The sequence below is a fragment of the Ursus americanus genome, chromosome 2 (assembly GCF_024610735.1).
Source record: "Ursus americanus isolate L20-20 chromosome 2, mUrsAme1.1.p, whole genome shotgun sequence".
In the NCBI taxonomy this organism is placed as follows: Eukaryota; Metazoa; Chordata; class Mammalia; order Carnivora; family Ursidae; genus Ursus; species Ursus americanus.
Genome location: NC_142128.1, coordinates 72,671,752 through 72,690,271, shown reverse-complemented (window position 1 = coordinate 72,690,271; position 18,520 = coordinate 72,671,752). Strand labels below are relative to the sequence as shown.

At 35.1% G+C, this 18,520-nt stretch overlaps 1 protein-coding gene across 4 annotated transcripts in view; it reads right to left on the bottom strand.

Annotated features, from left to right (window-relative positions):
* Positions 1-18,520, bottom strand: part of ZBTB41 (zinc finger and BTB domain containing 41) — a 106,559-nt gene that overhangs the window by 35,540 nt on the left and 52,499 nt on the right. For 3 of the 4 annotated variants that reach the window (XM_045787738.2, XM_045787737.2, XM_045787740.2), the window contains one exon: positions 7,518-8,771. In XM_045787738.2, coding sequence (XP_045643694.1) covers positions 7,518-8,640 — 1,123 coding nt within the window. In that variant the 5' untranslated portion in view covers positions 8,641-8,771. Of the gene's footprint in view, positions 1-7,517; positions 8,772-9,412; positions 9,546-18,520 lie in introns of those variants that run through there. The other variant, XM_045787736.2, reaches the window with a different exon arrangement.

Here is an 18,520-nt window from a genome sequence, read left to right as displayed (position 1 = left end):
AAAAAAACTTTAAAGTGTATTTTTTAATTTAACATTGATCTTTATCAAAAGTCCTAGTCATCACTTAAGATTTACTTGAATTGAAAGAAATTTTCAGATTTGACAGTCCTTTTAAAAATACCCTAAAAAGGCAAAATAATATACTTTTGTATTTTCTGATATAGGAAGTTTTATCTATCTTCCCACAGAAAGTAATCTGGAAATGGTACCACATATCTAGAATACTCAACAAAACCTATACTTCACTACAGCATATTCATGTAAGATCTATCCAACTTATAAGACATTGGAAAACAAGTAAATCACCTGCACTTGATGCATGCTTAATAAGCTAAACTGCTAAGCCAACATATACGGGCAGTATCAAAGAAAGCACGAAAAGGAAAATATGAACTGGTATAATGCTTTGACACCCAGAGTCATACTAAGTGAAATTTGTATTATAATCTGAATGCATATCTAAATTCTGTACAAATGTTACAGGTTTCTCCAGCAGGGGGGAAAAAAAAAAATCAAGAAATTTTAACATGAACTTTCCAGGGGAAAAAGTTACAATAAAAAATGAAATAAAAATATATATATTTGGCTTAATTTTTATTTATTTTCCTATTTGTACTAAAATTTTTTCACATCATTATTTAGAATGGAAATTTCTAAAGTCCAGAGACAGAACAGCATCACAGGTAAGGGCACAGACCCTGGGTCCGTGCACCTAGATATAAATGCCGGCTCTTAAAGTAACAGGCTATGGGACCTTGGACAAATAACCTTTCTATGCCTAAAATCTTTCTCAAGTGAAAATATGAAATGAAAATATTTACCTCATAGGATTGTCATAGGAATACATGAATCAATACACATTAAAGCACCCCTAACAGTGTCTGACACATGATAAACTATCAATTAATGTTTGCTAGTATTACTCTGGAATCAAAGCTGTGAATGTGCACGGCTAGCAGCTTAAAGCAGAAATTTCAACGAAGGATACTTTTGAGCAAAAAGCAGTAAAATAAGAAAAAATACTATTGGTAACAGCAGTTTTCCATCAAAAACTTAGCTTTGCTCTGAAAAATAAATGTATAAATTTTTCTGCAGGCCAAAGCTAACGTAGAAGTGTAGCAGCATTTCAGTCATATATTTAGAAAAAATTATCTATGTATCATGGAAATTAGAAAAAACCCAAAATATTCCAAACCACTAAAGAAAAAAGATAATCGTAATTTTTTTCTACTTAGTAAAATAAATGAGTTCACCAATCTATTACATATATCTACACATGATTAAATTTAATAAACATGGTATGTTACCTAAAAATTAATCCCACTGCACTTACATAAAGAATAACCCAGGAAAGGGAACCAAAATATTTACCTTAAGGGAAGGGGAAGGCTGACAATTACAGGCAAAGAAAAACAGAAATATGATGAAAAATCCACTAGATATTTATGTATAGACCACACAGATGATGCAAGTTGATGCATTATTTACATACATATAGTCAGAAAACTCAATGGTCACCTGTTAAATTAGCTGTGTGATCTTAATTAAGCTAATAATTTAACCTCTCTGAGTTTATTAATACTGCATAGGGTTGTGAGAAGTACACAATATACACATTCTAGCACTTAGGAAGCACTAATAAATATTACTCATTTATTACTTTTATTATGTGGTTATTAGTCACAGTGCAGACATATAGGTATACTTCAAATATAAATATGGACATAGCTGATTTATGAATATACATTATAGTAGATCAAAGTGGAGTTTCAGCTCTCTGAGAACACTGTAAGAACTTCACTTTTGCCCTCTGCCATTGTTAAAATGGCCTAGTATCTCTGTCCTCTCTTTGCCACTGCTGGGGCATACTCTCCATTTACACATGCATACACATACCCTACCACCACCACTTCCTTTGCTGTGTTCAAGGGATGAGATTTAATACTGGAATTTATTGAGAGAAAGGTGTTCTTGTGTGTCCCAAAGTGAAATCTGAAATATCACAAATAAGTAGGTTCTACAGAACAAGACTTGAGCCATGTTATGGTTTAAATCAGTGTTTTACAAACTAAAGGTCATTAGCGTTCATGAAATAAATTCCTTAGGTTGTAACTAGAATTGGGAAGAAAAGAATAGAGTAGAAAATACCAGAGTATATTTACATTAGTTTTGTGCAATTTTTTGCTTCAATTTATGTATGAGCACAAGTGTAAATATGTATATTATATAATAAAATATGCATCTCTGACCTTGAACTATCCAAAACATTGATTTATATTACTTTTTGCAGGGTATAACCAGACCATTACTGTTATAATATCTTTGGAAAAATATTTTCTGAGTTGATCTTATTTTTTTCTATTATTACAATATTGCATGCATGCATTAGATTCCCTAACCTTTATTACCATCAATTAGATATAAAGCACAGAATCCAAACATTATCAATATGTACTAAAACCCCACAATTTTAATTTAGAAGACTGAGGTCATTGCATGGAATTAAAAGTTTTCCTTGATTGTGAAGGTTTTCACATTTCATTTTTATTAACCTTACTTTTCAAATTATGTAAGTGACACATACTTGTGGTAAAAAAAAAAAAGTGTAAACAAATCAAGAGTATGTAGTGTGATTTTTAAATGATTAACTTATCAGTATTTTTTTTTAGAATAGGCCCACTCTTAACTGGGCATTAACTGTTCATGTTTAGTTAAAAGAGAACCAACCATCTAATGCTTAAATCCCACTTTTATACACACTTAAACAAAAAGAGCAACTTTTTCACCAAATTTTGCATTTCTTATGAAAATGCCTTTGCTGAAAAGATGTTAATCATTAGTAGCATTTTCCCTTTAATTAAATTCTTTTTTGCCTGCAAATACAAATTAAGTTACATGTAGTTGAATAGTAAAACCATCAAAATAACAGTTAAATTAAAAATCAAAAGCACTTTTAAACATTAAACTTCCATTCCCTTACAGACAAGTAGACTTAAGATTTAACCAAGAAAAAATTTTTAACAAGTCAAAATTAAAACAAAATTAATTTAAATAAATTCAGCAGAGTCCAAAGAGACCAGTGAAAATACATAAATTTGAATAATTCATTATGACATTAAGAATCTCTCAAGTGAAAAAACTTTTTTAAGTTATTAATTCAATTTTATGCACACAAGCATTGCAAGGCCAGTTATCTCTACGGATTTGATTTTCTGAACAATAGAAGAGACACAACTTCTGTGGAAACACTGAACTCTTAAGAGTCAGGTAGATCTCCAGGGGCCAGTGGGGAAAAATTTTAATCTCTAAAGAAATTCCATGTTTAAAAAAACTAGTACCAGTGTGGGAGGTACTCAGCATAAATATACAGTTAACATCTACATCTGCTGCTTCTTTTTTTATGGGATGAGAGAGGATTCAACAAAAAATCAAAATGTGCATTTCAAATAAATTTTCAAAAAAAATAGTATTCCTTCAGAGAATAATGTACTATGTCCAACCATTCTTGATTACCAAAAGAAAATGCACCATATTAACAAATTTCATCCACAGAATTTTTCTGAGATAAATCCCAATATGAATTGTGTCCCAAACTAAAGAAATTTTCACATGAAAAAACTTGACCTTGTGCTTAAAAATTTACTATTCCCTCATACGGGTTATGAAAAATTACCATTGTCAGATTCCACAAGCAGCTTTTACAAAGAGAAACATTGCCAAATTAGCTCATTATATATCTGATATTGCTAAATCTTCTATTATTCCTTGAATTTATTCATATGGCATACTCTAAAGAATACTTAACTAAAATACTTAACCTTAAGAATTGTGTCACTGTTATAACTCTTCTCTATTAGGAACAAAGTGGAATCTCTGTCAGGTTGGTCTAGAGAGTCACATTTTTTAAAAAGCTATAAAGCATTTTCTACCTCTAGAAGAGATTATAAATTTAATCCAAGGAAAGATTTTGGTTCCCAGTAGGAACAATAAAAAAGATAAACTACCCAAATTTTCTCTCTCATCCCATCTGTCATCTTTTCCCTATTTTTGCCTTTTCACCCACTAGGTTTTTTCACCCACTTTAACCTTAAGGGGGAAAGGACTCTTTTTGCATGAGAATACACTGAGAGGAAGACAGCTGGTAGCCTAAGGAAAAATATAACTGGATCAGGAATCCCACTCCAAGCAACTATTAAACACATCAGAAAGGATAAAAGAGTCAAAGTAAGGGAATCAAATTAGTCAACTACATATTGTGGAGCTAATGGTTCCAGCAGGTCTCACAGCTTATTCATTAATTCTCATGACCTACTCCAAGACAACAAAGTTAGAAGCTTATGAAGAAGCCCAACTGGCTTCTTACAAGTCCAAAGTTAAGTCAGACACCAACCTTTCAATTTAGTTCACCCAAATAGGAGCTTACTGAAAACTTGCTATTAGAAATGACCTAGGGTATCAACAAAGGACAGTAACCAAAAGATACAAAATTTTCAGGCTTAAAATCTAATGAGAAATCATGATAGGAATATGAATCATATGATAGGAATATGAATCATATGATAGGAATATGAATGCTATAAGGCCTATTGGAAAATGGTCCTTGAACTGTTTTTTTTTTTTTTTTTTTTTTTTAAGAATAAACAGGATTTCTGATGGAGATGAGAAAGGAGGACCTTTAAGGAACAGAGGTCTTCTCCTTCCACACATTTACATTCTATCCATCACCCAGTCCACCAGTCTATATGCAATGCAACTCTCTGATCTACCCTCTTTCCAAAGCCCATTCTCAACAGTACTCATCTAACTAGTCCAAGCCTACAATATATACTTCTGGTCCTTTCCAATTTCATTCTCTATGCTGAAGCCAGCATGACCTTCATAAAACTTCAATAGGCTGTCGTTTCCTCTGTCAAAGCTTTTTCAAGTTTCTATCACTCACTGGATAAAATCTAAACTTTCTATATAGCATAAAAACCATGCAAAATTTGACCTCTGCTTCTGTGCCAATCTTCATCTTATCACTTTCATTATATCTCCTTGCCCATCTTGAAATCACCCACCCATCAGCAATTTCCAGAACACAACATACCTCGATGTCTTTGCACATGTTGGTCTTTTGCCATGTAAATTCTTCCTTATTCTTTAGTTCTCAGTTCTAATGCTACCTGCTCTATGAAATCTTTACTGATTCCTTTAGTCCTTTGTACTTTTCCCGGTAAGATTATCTTTACTGCAATATGATTGTGTTTTTGCATGGACTCATTAAACTTTAACATTCTTGAGAACACAGATGATATAACTTTCTATCTGTTTATTAGTATTAGAGATAATAACTATATTAGATTAATTAACAATAAGAGCAGCTAGTATTCCTTGAACACCTAAATTTCATACAGTATTTTGAATGATTCACAAGACTATCCCATTTAATTCTCCTAATAACCTCCACGAGAAGGTACTATTAGCATTATATTAACATCATCCCACTCTACGTATGAGGAAACAAAAATACAGACAGGTTAAGTCACCTGCCCAAGACCTGGATTCAAAAATGCAGGTGGTCTGACATCACTCTAGCTCATGCTCTTTTAATCAATATGATATAATCTCAATCTTCCTCTTTCTCTCTCTCAGTCCTGAGGGAAAGCAAGCAGCCCCGTGTGAGACTTAAGCAAAAGAAATGGGTGGATAAAAGGAGTAAAACGTCCAACGCATTCAGAAACGTAGGCTGCAGGTAAGTCTACAATGTGGCCTATTGATTCTCACAAGTATTTGGGCTGCCCTCGGTTAAAAAAGCTGCAAACTCCTTCTGCTTAGTGTATCAGGAACTTAATCTTGTTTTCCTAAATTGTGTTTTCCTAAATTGTGTACAAAGAACTGTAGTGTTTTTTTTGGACATTAAAAGAAGTACCACAAAAGTGTCTTACGATAAAATTATTTGAGGAAATGCCAGACTAAATGAAATTACCGAGTTTCTTTACTAGAGAATTTGACAGAGTAATTACAGACTATGAATTATAGTATACAGTTTTCCAATCTTACTTGAACATAGAACTCTTCTCTCTTAAAGTATCTCACAGCCCTAAGGTTCAATAGGACAGTTCAGAAATCTAAGTGGTGGGCCTACAATGCCATCTGTGATCTGACCCCTGTTCACTCATCTCAAGTCAAATTGGTCAAATTAAAGGAGAACAGAAGAGGAATGTACTGAGAATATAAAGTCGAAGAAGTAGAATCTATTGAAAACATAACGTGCTCTCAGGTATCCGAATTCAAAAATATAAACAGCACTTGTTTATAGCTCTACTAGAGATAGAGCATTTATCCAGCCTGAGTTTAGCAAGTTCCTATGCTCTTCCAATTGAGTTATTCATGAAAAGTTATTTTATTCATGTTTGTACAGAGTCTCAAACAGTAAAAACAGTGACTAGTAATTATTAAATTGGATTGTCAAAAATATTTTGATTTGGACATTCAAAGGCATAATAAAAAGCAAAAAGAGGATACCACTTATGCTATAGTGTGTACTGTCCCATATTTTGAGAGCAAATGATTACTAATACCTTATAAAATCAATTTCCACCTAAACCAATAATATAAGTAACTCAACACTGCAAAATGCATGGCGATATATTAAACTGCATAAATAATATTACAAGGTCAAACTGCACTTAAATGTTCCTTTTTACATTATATGTGGTGGAATATATTTCACAATTTCATAACTTTGATTTATATAGAAATAGCTTAATTGCTGCAATTTAAAAGTTCACAGCAGAACAGTCCGTGTAAAACACCTCCAAAAATTATTTGACTAGCAAATATTAGACCTCCTGAAATTACATGTTCACTGACATATTTTTAACTTAAGGTTATAGACCACATTTCCTGCATATAGTTTTCAAAAATAGGAAAAGTTGATTTATTAGTTATTATAATAATCAAAGACTACTACTAATCAAGACATTTCCTAAAGTCTCTACCTACAGAATAAATTATATCCAGTTCAGTTTTATTCTTAACTACAAGCCTAAACTGAAACATTCCAATTCTAAACAGTACTAGAAACTACAGAAATGTCTATTTCTAACACAGATATAGCCATGTTCAAGGGGAAATAGTATACAAATTATTAAACTGAATATTATAATGTAATTCAATTTTCTATGACTCAAAAATAGCACTTTTCTATGAAATTAAATCAACATATATATCAAAGCACTACATTCATAATTATTAAGTCTGGAGTTTTTTCATAGCAAACATCTGAACTAATGATCTGTCATCTGTTAATAGGACATGAGGTAGGGAAAATAAAAGCTAATAAAAATAGTTAAATTCCTGAATCGAAACTAATTTAAAATAACGGGATAAAATATGTATTGACTATCAAATACCCACCCTAAATAAGTATTCCTTTCAAAAGTTACCTTCAAAGTTTAGTTTTTCATTATCACCTTTAAAATATCAGAAAAAGTTAAGTTATTAGAGACAGAAAACAAGCTTTCTTTTCTTACCTATGCGGTCAAATGTTTTATCACATTTAGGACACTGCAATATTTTTTTGTTACTGTTCTGAATGACTACAGGAGTTAACCCCTCATGAATATTTCCTACGGAATCACCAGCCTCAGGTTCCTCTTCTGCATCATTATGATCTTTTTCACTTTGTTCTTCAATGTCAGAGTATTCATCTGACATTTCCTCCTCTAGTTCATCTTCTTCAGCATTATATTCACTTCCAGGGTCCTCAGAATCATTTCTGTCTGACTTTTCCTTATCAAAATTTTCTTGATTCAAATTGTCTGACCCATCACCACTTTCTTGTTCATCATCACTGGTGTCATCAAACTTAACAGGGCACTTCCGATTTCTTTTCGATCTTCTTGTAGAAAAACTTCTCTCCAGCATTTTTAACCCATGTTTTTTCCCTAATAAAAGGGACCTATGGGTTTTGGCCAAATGATTCTCTAAAGACTTTTTGTAACAAAAATGTCTACTACAGAATTTACACTGATGATTATTTGATAGTCTTCCAGCTAATTCACTTAGTGTTTCTTCTGGTGATGACTTTTCAGCCAGCTCAGACTGAAAAGTGGCAACATTTTCATTATTTAGCAACTTAACTGCATCTATAATGTCCAGAAATTTTGCTGCCTCTAAAACAAGAGGTATTTCATATTTGTACACAAAAAATTCTGATGTGTAAAGAAATTCAAGCAAATGCTGAAAAACTGAGTGTGTTACGTGATCCAGGGTGACAACATCAGTGCTTGGATTTTTGCTCAAACACGCATGAAAATAACTACTGCCGACAGCAACAACAACTTTATGTGCACTAAATTCTTTTCCTTCTACTATGATAAGTAAGTCACAGAAAGATGGTTGCTTTTGCCTATCATCATTTAAATACTTCAGCAAATTCTTGTTATACTGCAAAGAACTCAAAAGTTTTCTCTGATCTGGAGAGGGAGGAAGTTCCTGGTAACAGTGAAGAGCTTCAGGAGTTGGTCTTTCTGTGGAATGAGTATAGGTTACTTCGTCACACTCCACTGCAACATTGCCTTCTGAAGAATCTTTATGATAGCCTAGATGGATCTTCTCGTCAAGATTTGAAGTAACCTTTCTCCTTTTCTTCATTGCAGTACAACAGTTTCAGAACAAGAAACTTCATAAGTGTCTTAAAGGATTTATTTTAAAAAACAAAAAACAAAAAACTAGATTGTCTTGGTTAACAGCTTCTGGAGGGGCGTGCCCGAGGGTTTCATGGTCTGCAAAAGAGTAAGAACCACGTAAAAAAAACTCCATGGCAAAGCAATCCTAAATTATTCACGGCATTCATCTACTAATCCTTTCTAAATCAGAACTGAATTATGATAAACTCACACCTTCTACTCATTCGTGGCTAAGATTTTAGGGTGGAGAACAAGGAGGGCCGGGTTATAAAAGACAGCCAACAAAAGAATAAATTTATAGGAAGCCGAGCACACCTTTCAGGCCTGATTCACGAACGGGGTGGGAAAAAGGAGGGCAAAAAAAAGGGAGGGATCCCTCCAAGATCACCGAGGGTGCAGGTTGCGGCGCGCTACATTCATGGTTTAGAGGCGCTGGGTTGGTGACAATAAGGCCGTCGCGGCCGCGAAATCCATGTCTCTCCATTATATGCCTTTTCCCAGGGCGGGCAAGGCACACCTCCTCAGGGACAGAGAGCGTCCCACGGCCAAAACCACCCCGCAGGAGACGGCCCCAGGAGGGGCGCAGAGCAGGAGGAGTAGAGTCAACCACAGGGACGACTGAAGGAAGCAGAAGAGCCTTCGCAGGCCCTGCCCAGGCGGAGACTGCGCTCGCCGACGCGAACCCGCTACCCTTCCCACCCCAGTTTCCCTGGGCAAACGCCCCACAGATCCATTACCGGGAACCCAGGGCTCCCCCGCTGGCTCCCAGCCGCTGAGCTCCACTCTCGGCGCGCTCGCTCCAGCGCCTACCCACTTCCGGGTTCAGCCCCCCACCTCACCCTCCCTCCTTCTGCTCCTTCCCCTCCCAGAGCCTCGCCGCCTCCACAGCCACGGAACACGTCAACCGCGCGCAGCCTCCCAGCCTCCCGGAGAGACCAGCGCGCGGCCCTACGCCGACCACTGCGCATGTGCGCGCACCCGTCTTTGCGCATGCTCTGTAAATTCTCCTTGCTCCCTAGGGGACCCTAGCTACGCCCCAAATCCGTTACTCCGGGTTTTCGCGGTGGTTTGGTGGCCTACTGTGATTGAACCAGACGAAGCTTTGCAGGAAGCCTTGCTGGGAATGGCGGGGGGTGGGGTGGGGAGACTGATGAGGAGTTTAGTAGAAACAGGCAGAGGCACGATAGCGAACGGATTTCATCCTCGCTGATAGATTTAATAGTTTGTGATCGACCACGCAGCAACGGATAGAAGCCAGTCTTAGCAAACACACGGCATCTAAAGAACGGACATTGATGTCCTTTCGGGTTTTTTCTGCTTTAAATGGCTAACGTGGTTGCTGCTAAAATTATTTTTTAACTTCTTAATGTACACAGAAAAACATTGGAAAATGTACATGTTAGTGTACAGCTGTTGATACAGGAAAGGCAGCAAAAACAACAACAACAAAAAAGAAAAATCCACAAGAACAACTTTTGAAGCCCGGTACCTAAGATTTTGCATTTCTAACAGAGTCCCAAGGGATGCTGATGTTGCTGGTCTAAGGACCACATTTGTAGTAGCAATGGCCTAGATCAGGTGATTTTACAGAAGCAAGGAAAAAAAGATATGAGGCCAAATAGAATGGGTAAACAGACTGGTGACCCCACTCCTTACTCCACTCCACCCAAACACCCTCCCCTCCCCCCCCCGCGCGCGGGTGCGCGCGCGCGCACACACACACGCGCGCGCGCGCGCGCGCACACACACACACACACACACACACACACACACACACACACACACACACACACACAAGGTATAGCTGGGAACCTAGAAGGGCCACTGCTCTCAGTGGAAGAACTTGTGGGGGTGGAAAGTTTCTCCTACGAAAAGACGGAAACTTGAGGAAACTTGACTTACTCAAATTTTCTTTGATTTGAAAACGGTTAAAACTTTTAATGAAAATTCCTAGCAAAAGCACTCACACGAATTCCAGACAAGGATTCCTATCACCTGGGTGATTCATTCCCACAAAAACCAGCCTCTAAAATGAGAGTAAATCAAAAACAAGAGAGTAAAAGAACTATAAAAACAATGTCAACAGGCTTCGGATGCACAAAGCCTGAAGAAGCTGGATTTTTCAAAAACAAAATAAGTATATTTAAGATATTTTTTAAAATAAAAGAAGGAATTGAAAGGAAAATGAATAAGAAATTATTAAAAATAACCAAGCAGATTAAGAAAGTAATTTAGATATGAAAGCTATCATATTAGTACTTAGAACATAGATGGAAATGTATTATTATGAATTCTAATATTAAAACAGAAGAAAGGTTAAAACAAAGTAGAAAATGAATATATCCAAAGAAATGGAAAAAGAAAACTTTACTGAAATGTAAGCAAGAGAAATAAGAGCAAAAATCTGAATATTAGAATACTTGAAAAGTTGAGATATTTCTGGCAAGATCTGGTAATTAAGAAAAGAGAAAATACAAATATAAACCTAAAGGTTTATTAATAGTTTTGTAAATCCTGTGGCATGCACATACTGTCACTGTTAACAAAGTGACATTCAGATGAGTTCTTTAGAATTTACCTTAAAAATTTCAAAAACATTCCATTATTAATAATGTCTAAATATGCAAAAGAGTTTAGCTGTTCTGGTAGAATTTGCTAGTCTTTAACCTGTTATTCCCTGCATGCTTAAATGAAATGAGCTATAAATCTATTTGATGGATCGCTAAATCTTAGAAATGTAAAGAGAATATAACTGAATGCAATAGTGATGAAAATGATGGCTATAATCCTCTAACAAAATACCAACCTGTACTTTAAAAATTGACAGAACCGAAATGAGAAAGACAAATCTAGATTCATATAGTAACTTATAGTAACTGATTTTATCAGAAGATAAAATTACTAAGAAGTATACCATTTTTTAAAAAATTAATAACAAAATTGACCTAAATGACCCACATGAAATAGTGCATCTAACAGTGACAGTATACATATGGAGCACTTATATAAATCGATCAGGTAAAAAAAAAAAAGATCAGATATTAAGCCATAAAGGAATTATTAACATATTTCAAAGAAATGCAGTGAGATTATCAATGAATAGCAACAATAATGATGATAATTTAACTTACAAGTAACCTGTGTTTCAAAGAAGGTATCATAATGGAAATTACCAAATAATTTGAACTGAATGATAATGAAAATGCAACATATAAAGTTTATATCTTTAAATTCACATATTACCCCCCAAAAAGCTGAAAATTAATGAGCATCTAATTTCCCAAGAAGTTAGAAGTTAGAAAAGTAAATTAAACATAAGAAAAAGAAAGCAAGAAAAAGGATAAGATAGGAATTAATGAAATACAAAGGAAGCATACCTACAGATCAGCAAAACCAAATGTTGGTTCTTTCAGCAAAAAAAAAAAAAAAGTGATAAGCCTGTAGCAAAAATAACTATATATATATACATATACCTGTATCAGAAAGGAAGAGGACAGGGGCCCCTGGGTGACTCAGTCACTTGGGTGTTGGACTCTTGATTTCAGCTCAGGTCATTATCTCTGGGTCCTGGGATCAAGCCCTGCATCAGCCTCCCCCCATAGCTAGGAGTCTGTCTCCCTCTCCCTCTCCCTCTACCCCTTCCCCAGAAAAAGAAAGGAGGAGGACATTACACACCCTACAATTATTAAAAGTTAATAAGGATGTTATTCCAATAAATTCAATAATATAAAATGGACAAATTATTCAGAAACCAAAACTTTTTATTTTAAGAGACTTATATAATTGATATGTTACCAGAAAGGTCAACAACAAAAGAAGGAACAAATAACATGATGTATAAAAAAAGGTATTAATACAGATTCTAGTCACATTAAAAATATAACAAAAAGGTACTATAAGCAATAACAAATTTCAAAATTTATATAAAATTGACAAATTCCTAGGAAAATATAAATTATCAAAATTGAATCAAAGATTTAACTCTCTTATTTTTAGTAAATTCATTATGAAAAGGTTTCCATATAATATATTCTATCTATCACTTAAGGAAGAAATATTACCAATTTTATACAACTCTTCCAAAAAATGCATTTAAAAAGAGGAAGGGAGCAATATATACCTTACGTTATGGAGCCAACATAACCATAACATCAAAACCTGAGAAGGACATTACAGGAAGTGAAAATTACAAGTCAAACTCATTCAAAATCTTAGGTGCCAAAATCTTAAACAAAATCAAATCCAAGTGTTGTATATTGTGTATATACATGTGGGGAGTGGGAGAGAGAGGGAGGGAGAAAGAGTTACAATGCAACTAAATTGAATTTAATACAGGAATACAAGAATTGTTTAAATTTGGAAATGAACTAATGTAATTCTTATTAACTGAATAAAAGATAAAAACTATTGACCATCTCAATAGATGCAGAAACATATTTAATAAATTAAACACATAGTCATGATTTTAAAAAAATATCTCAAACTAGGAATAAAAATATCTTCTTAGTATGATAAATGGAATCTACAAAAACAAAATAAAACAAAAAACCAAACCAAAACAAAACAAAAAACCAAATACTATACTTGACCCAAAAAAATGTTAAGATTTCCACGGAGATTGAGAATGCACAAAGAATGTCTTTTGTCATCACGTTAATTTGACACGTTAGTGGACATCTTCACCCAGGAGAAATAACCTTGGATAAGAAATAAAAGATATAAGGCTCAGAATGGAAGAATAAATTATTATTTACTGAAGACATGATTAGACATTTAGGGAAAAAAGCTATGGATAAATTATTAGTACAAAGAATTGTAGAACACAAAGTTAACATGCAAAATAAAATAATAATATACGAGCTGTGATGGATGATCATATCTGTTAATGTGGTCAAATTGGTCAAATACCCTTCCAGGTGTTGTTGTGCTGGTATTTTTTCAATGTGATTAACATTCAGCAGACTTTAAGTAAATATCCTCCATAATGTGGATGAACCTGTTAAAGAAAAACCATTCCTGACACTTAAAGAACAGTAACTCAGACTTTATTCGGGAGGTCTACCTCAATGGGGTTTTGTGGTAGGGGACAGAGATTGGCCTCAATTTCAAATAGAAGGAAAAGTGGGAATTTACAGCCCAAGAGTAGGCTAGGGGAAAGGGCATGTCAGTGGGTGGAAAATTATTAGGAGGAAACATTGGGGTTAAGGGCGGATTTTGGCCACCTGACCTGATAGGATTCTTGCTGAAGGCACACCATCATGTTCAGTCATCACTTGGGGTGTGATGGAGGATGAGAAACAAGACAGTGGATAGTAAAGTTGAGGGATTCTGGCTAAGCTGAGTTAGTGGGTTCTTGCTAAAATTGAACAATGAGGAAACCTACACAGAAGCTCAAAAGTCAGGGCCTGGTTGAGAGAGAGCTTAGAGGAGCCTCATTAAAGTTTGGTCAAAGAGAGAATCTTTGTTAGACCTCATTTAATCAGTTGAAGGCTTTATGAGCAAAGACTGAGCTTTCCCTAAGGAAGCAATTCTCCCTGAGACTTCAACATAGAAACTTACCCGAGTTTCCAGCCTACCGCCCCAAGGTATTTGGACTCAATACTGAACCATCAACTCTTACCTGACTTTCTAGTCTGCAGGCCTGCCCTACAGATTTCAGACTTACCAGCCCCCACAATCAAACATGTAAGCCAACTTCTCTCTTTTAAATTTAAATTCAATTAATTAACATATATTATTGGTTTCAGAGGTAGAGGTCAGTGATTCAACAGTCTTACATAATGCTCAGTGCTCATTATATCACATGCCTTCTTAATGTTCGTTACCCAGTTACCCCATCCCCCATCCTCTCCCCTCTGGCAACCCTGTTTGTTTCCTATGATGAAGAGTCTCTTACGGTTTGTGTACCTCTTTGATTCCATCTTGTTTTGTTTTTCCCGCTCTTGCCCTATGATCCTCTGTTTTGTTTCTATAAGCCAATTTCTTAAAGCATCTATCTATCTTATTGGTTCTGTTTCTCTGGAGAACCCTGACTAATATACCATCAGTGAACAATAAAGAAATAAAAAAAATTAGGGGCACCTGGGTGGCTCAGTTGGTTAAGCATCTGCCTTCATCTCAGGTCATGAGCCCAGGGTCCTGGGATTGCGCTCTGCATTGGTCTCCTTGCTTGGCAGGGAGCCTACTTCTCTCTCCCCTTGGTTATGTGCTCCTTCTCTCTCTCTCTCTCTCTCTCAGACAAATAAATAAAATCTTTAAAAAAATTAAATTTAAAATAATGTCCTTTAAATTTCCTCAATTATATCGCACCAACTGCCATTTCTCCAAGGTGTCAGAAGCTTTTGTTAGAGGAAGTAGGTGATGGTCATAAGGACCCATGAGGAAAGAGCAGAGGTAGAAAGCCACAAAAGAAATGATACCTACATTCTCCAGAATTTCTTCCCTGTGTTTTCCTTTTGCTGATCTGTCATGGTCTTAAATCAATATCCTTTAACAGATTGTTTCACAAGTTTATGTGAGAAAGTGAAGATGTTTTTCTTCATTTATTCATTGAATATCCATTGAACAACTAACTTGTACCAAGAATGTAATATTTTAAGTAAACTTAATCATAAAAAGATGTTTTTCAACAGCATTAAAAATATAAAATATCTGGGAATTACTCTAAAAGGTTGTGTTCAAGACCTTTATACACAATTCTCTACAACAGAGCTGACATTTTCTTCTGTATAGGGCCACATATTAAATATCTTGGGTTTATAAGCTACAGATAGTCTCTATCCCATTTTAGTCCTCATTTTCTTGAAAATTCTTTAAAATATAAAGTTTAATCTTATCTCATGGACCATACAAAAACAAACCATGAGCTGAATTTGACCTATTGGCCATTGTTTTCTGAGCCCTTCCCCTAAAACATACCTCAGAGAAATTAAAGAAGACCTAATAATTGAAGAAAGAGGCCATATTCATAGGTTGGAAGAATCAATACTATGAAGATGCCAATTGCCCACAAATTGGTCTATAGATTTAAAGACATCATTAAATTGGATTTCATCAATATTAAATGCTTTTTTCTCCCCAAAAGACAAGAAAATAAAAAGACAATTCACAGATTAGGAGAAGATATTCAAAAGCATACTTAACTAAGGACTTACATCCAAAATATAAAAAACCTTTTACAACTAATGAGAAGGAAAAATATACATAAAATGAGCAAATGAACAAAATATTTGAACAAGATAAGCACATGAAAGACCTTTTTTGTCCTTATACTACATCTTAAGGAGGATGTTAATTAAAATCACAGTGAGACACCACTATATAGCCATCAGAATAACTAACCTTCCGAAGACTGATGATAGCAATTGTTGGTGATGATGTGGATCAACCAACAATCCCAGACATTTTTTGTTGGAATGTAAAATGGTACAAGTTCTTTGGAAAATAGTTGGGCAATGTTAAACATACACACACCATTTAAAAGCATTATATCCACTAAGTCTTATATATAAAAGTTCATAGCAACTCTACTTGTAATAGTAAAAAAAAAAATGGGAATTACCCAACAATGCATTAAAAAAAAAAACAAAACAACATTCACCACAATCAAGTGGGATTTATTCCCAAGATGCAAGGGTGGTTTCAATATTTGCAAATCAATCAATCTGATATATCACATCAACAAGAAAGAGGATAAAACCCATGTGATCATTTCAATAGATGCAGAAAAAGCAATGGACACAGTATAACGTCCATTCATGATAAAAACTCAACAAAGTAGGTTTAGAGGGCACATATCGCAACATAATCAAGGCCATATATGAAAAACCCACAGCTAACATTATCCTCAATGGTGAAAAACTGAGAGCTTTTCCCCAAAGACCAGAAACAAGACAAAGATGCCCAGTCTCACCACTTTTCTTCAACATAGTACTGGAAGTCCTGGTCACAGCAATAAGACAAGAAAAAGAAATAAAATTCATCCAAATTGGTCAGGAAGAAATAAACCTTTCACTATTTGCAGATGACATGATACTACATATAGAAAACCCTAAAATATCTACCAGAGAGCTACTAGAACTGATAAATGAATTCAGTAAGGTCACAGGATACAAAATCAATATACAGAAATCTTACATTTCTAACACAAATAATGAAGTAGCAGAAAGAGAAATTAAGAAAATAATCTCAATTACAATTAAAACAAAAATAATGAAATATCTAGGAATAAAGTTAACCAAAGAGGTGAAAGATTTGTACTTTGAAAACTAATCAACTTCTTGATGAAAGAAATTGAAGACGCAAAGAAAAGGAAAGGCATTCCATGCTCATGGATTGAAAGAACAAATATTGTTAATATGTCCACACTAACCAAAGCAATCTACAGACTTAATGCAATCCCTACCAAAATACCAACAGCAATTTTCACAGAATCAAAACAAATAATCCTAAAATATGTGTGGGACCAAAAAGACCTAAAATAGCCAAAGTAATCTTGAGAAAGAACAAAACTGGAGGTATCATGATCCCAGATATCAAGACATACTACAAAGTTGTAGTAATCAAAAAAGTATGATACTGGCACAAAAAGAGACAAATATATCAACAAAACAGAATAGAGCTCCCAGAAATAAACCCTCATTTTTATGGTCAATAAATCTTTGACAAGGAGGCAAGAATATATAATGGGAAAAAGACAGTCTCTTCAACAAATGGTGCCGGAAAAACTGGATTGCTACATGCAAAAGAATGAAACTGGACCACTTTATTACATCATACACAAAATTAAATTCAAAATGGATTAAAGACCTAAAACTGAAACCTGAAACCATAAAACTCCTACTAGAGAGCACAGGCGGTAAGGTTTCTGACATCGGCCATAGAAACATTTTTCTAGATACATCTGCTGAGCAAGGGAAACAGAAGCAAAAATAAACTATTGAGACTACATCAAAATAAAAAGCTTCTGCACAAAAAAGGAAACAATGAACAAAACTAAAAGACAATCTACTGAATGGGAGAAGATATTTGCAAATGACATATCTGATAAGAGGTCAGTATGCAAAATATATAAAGAAGTTATATAACTTGGGTCACCTGGGTGGCTCAGTCCTTAAGCGTCTGCCTTGGGCTCAGGGCGTGATCCCAGGGTCCTGGGATCGAGCCCTGCATCGGGATCCCTACTCCGCTGGGAGGCTGCTTCTTCCTCTCCCACTCCCCCTGCTTGTGTTCCCTCTCCCACTGGCTGTCTCTTTCTCTGTCAAATAAATAAAATCTTAAAAAAAAAAAAAAAGAAGTTATATAACTCCACATGAAAAAAACCCAAATAACCCAAAAAAGTGGGGTGAAGTCATGACTAGACATTTCTCCAAAGGAGACATCCAGATGGCCAATAGACACATGGAAAAATGTTCATCATCACTCATCATCAGGGAAATGGAAATCAAAATCACAATGAGATATCACCTCATACCTGCCTTTCAGAATGGCAAATTTCGAAAACACAAGAAAAAACAGGTGTTGGTGAGCATGTGGAGAAAAAGGAACCCTCATGCACTGCTCGTAGGATGCAAACTGCTGCAGCCACTGTGGATCACAGTATGGAGGTTCCTCAAAAAATTAAAAATAGAACTACCATATGATCCAGTAAATTCTACTGCAGGGTATTTACCCCAAGAAAATGAAAACATTAATTCAAAAAGGTATATGCACCCCTATGTTTATTGCAGCTTTATTTATAATTGCCAAATTATGGAAGCAAGCTAAGTGTCCACTGACAGATGAATGGATAAAGACGTGCTATGTATATACAATGGACTATTACTCAGCCATAAGAAAAAGAATGA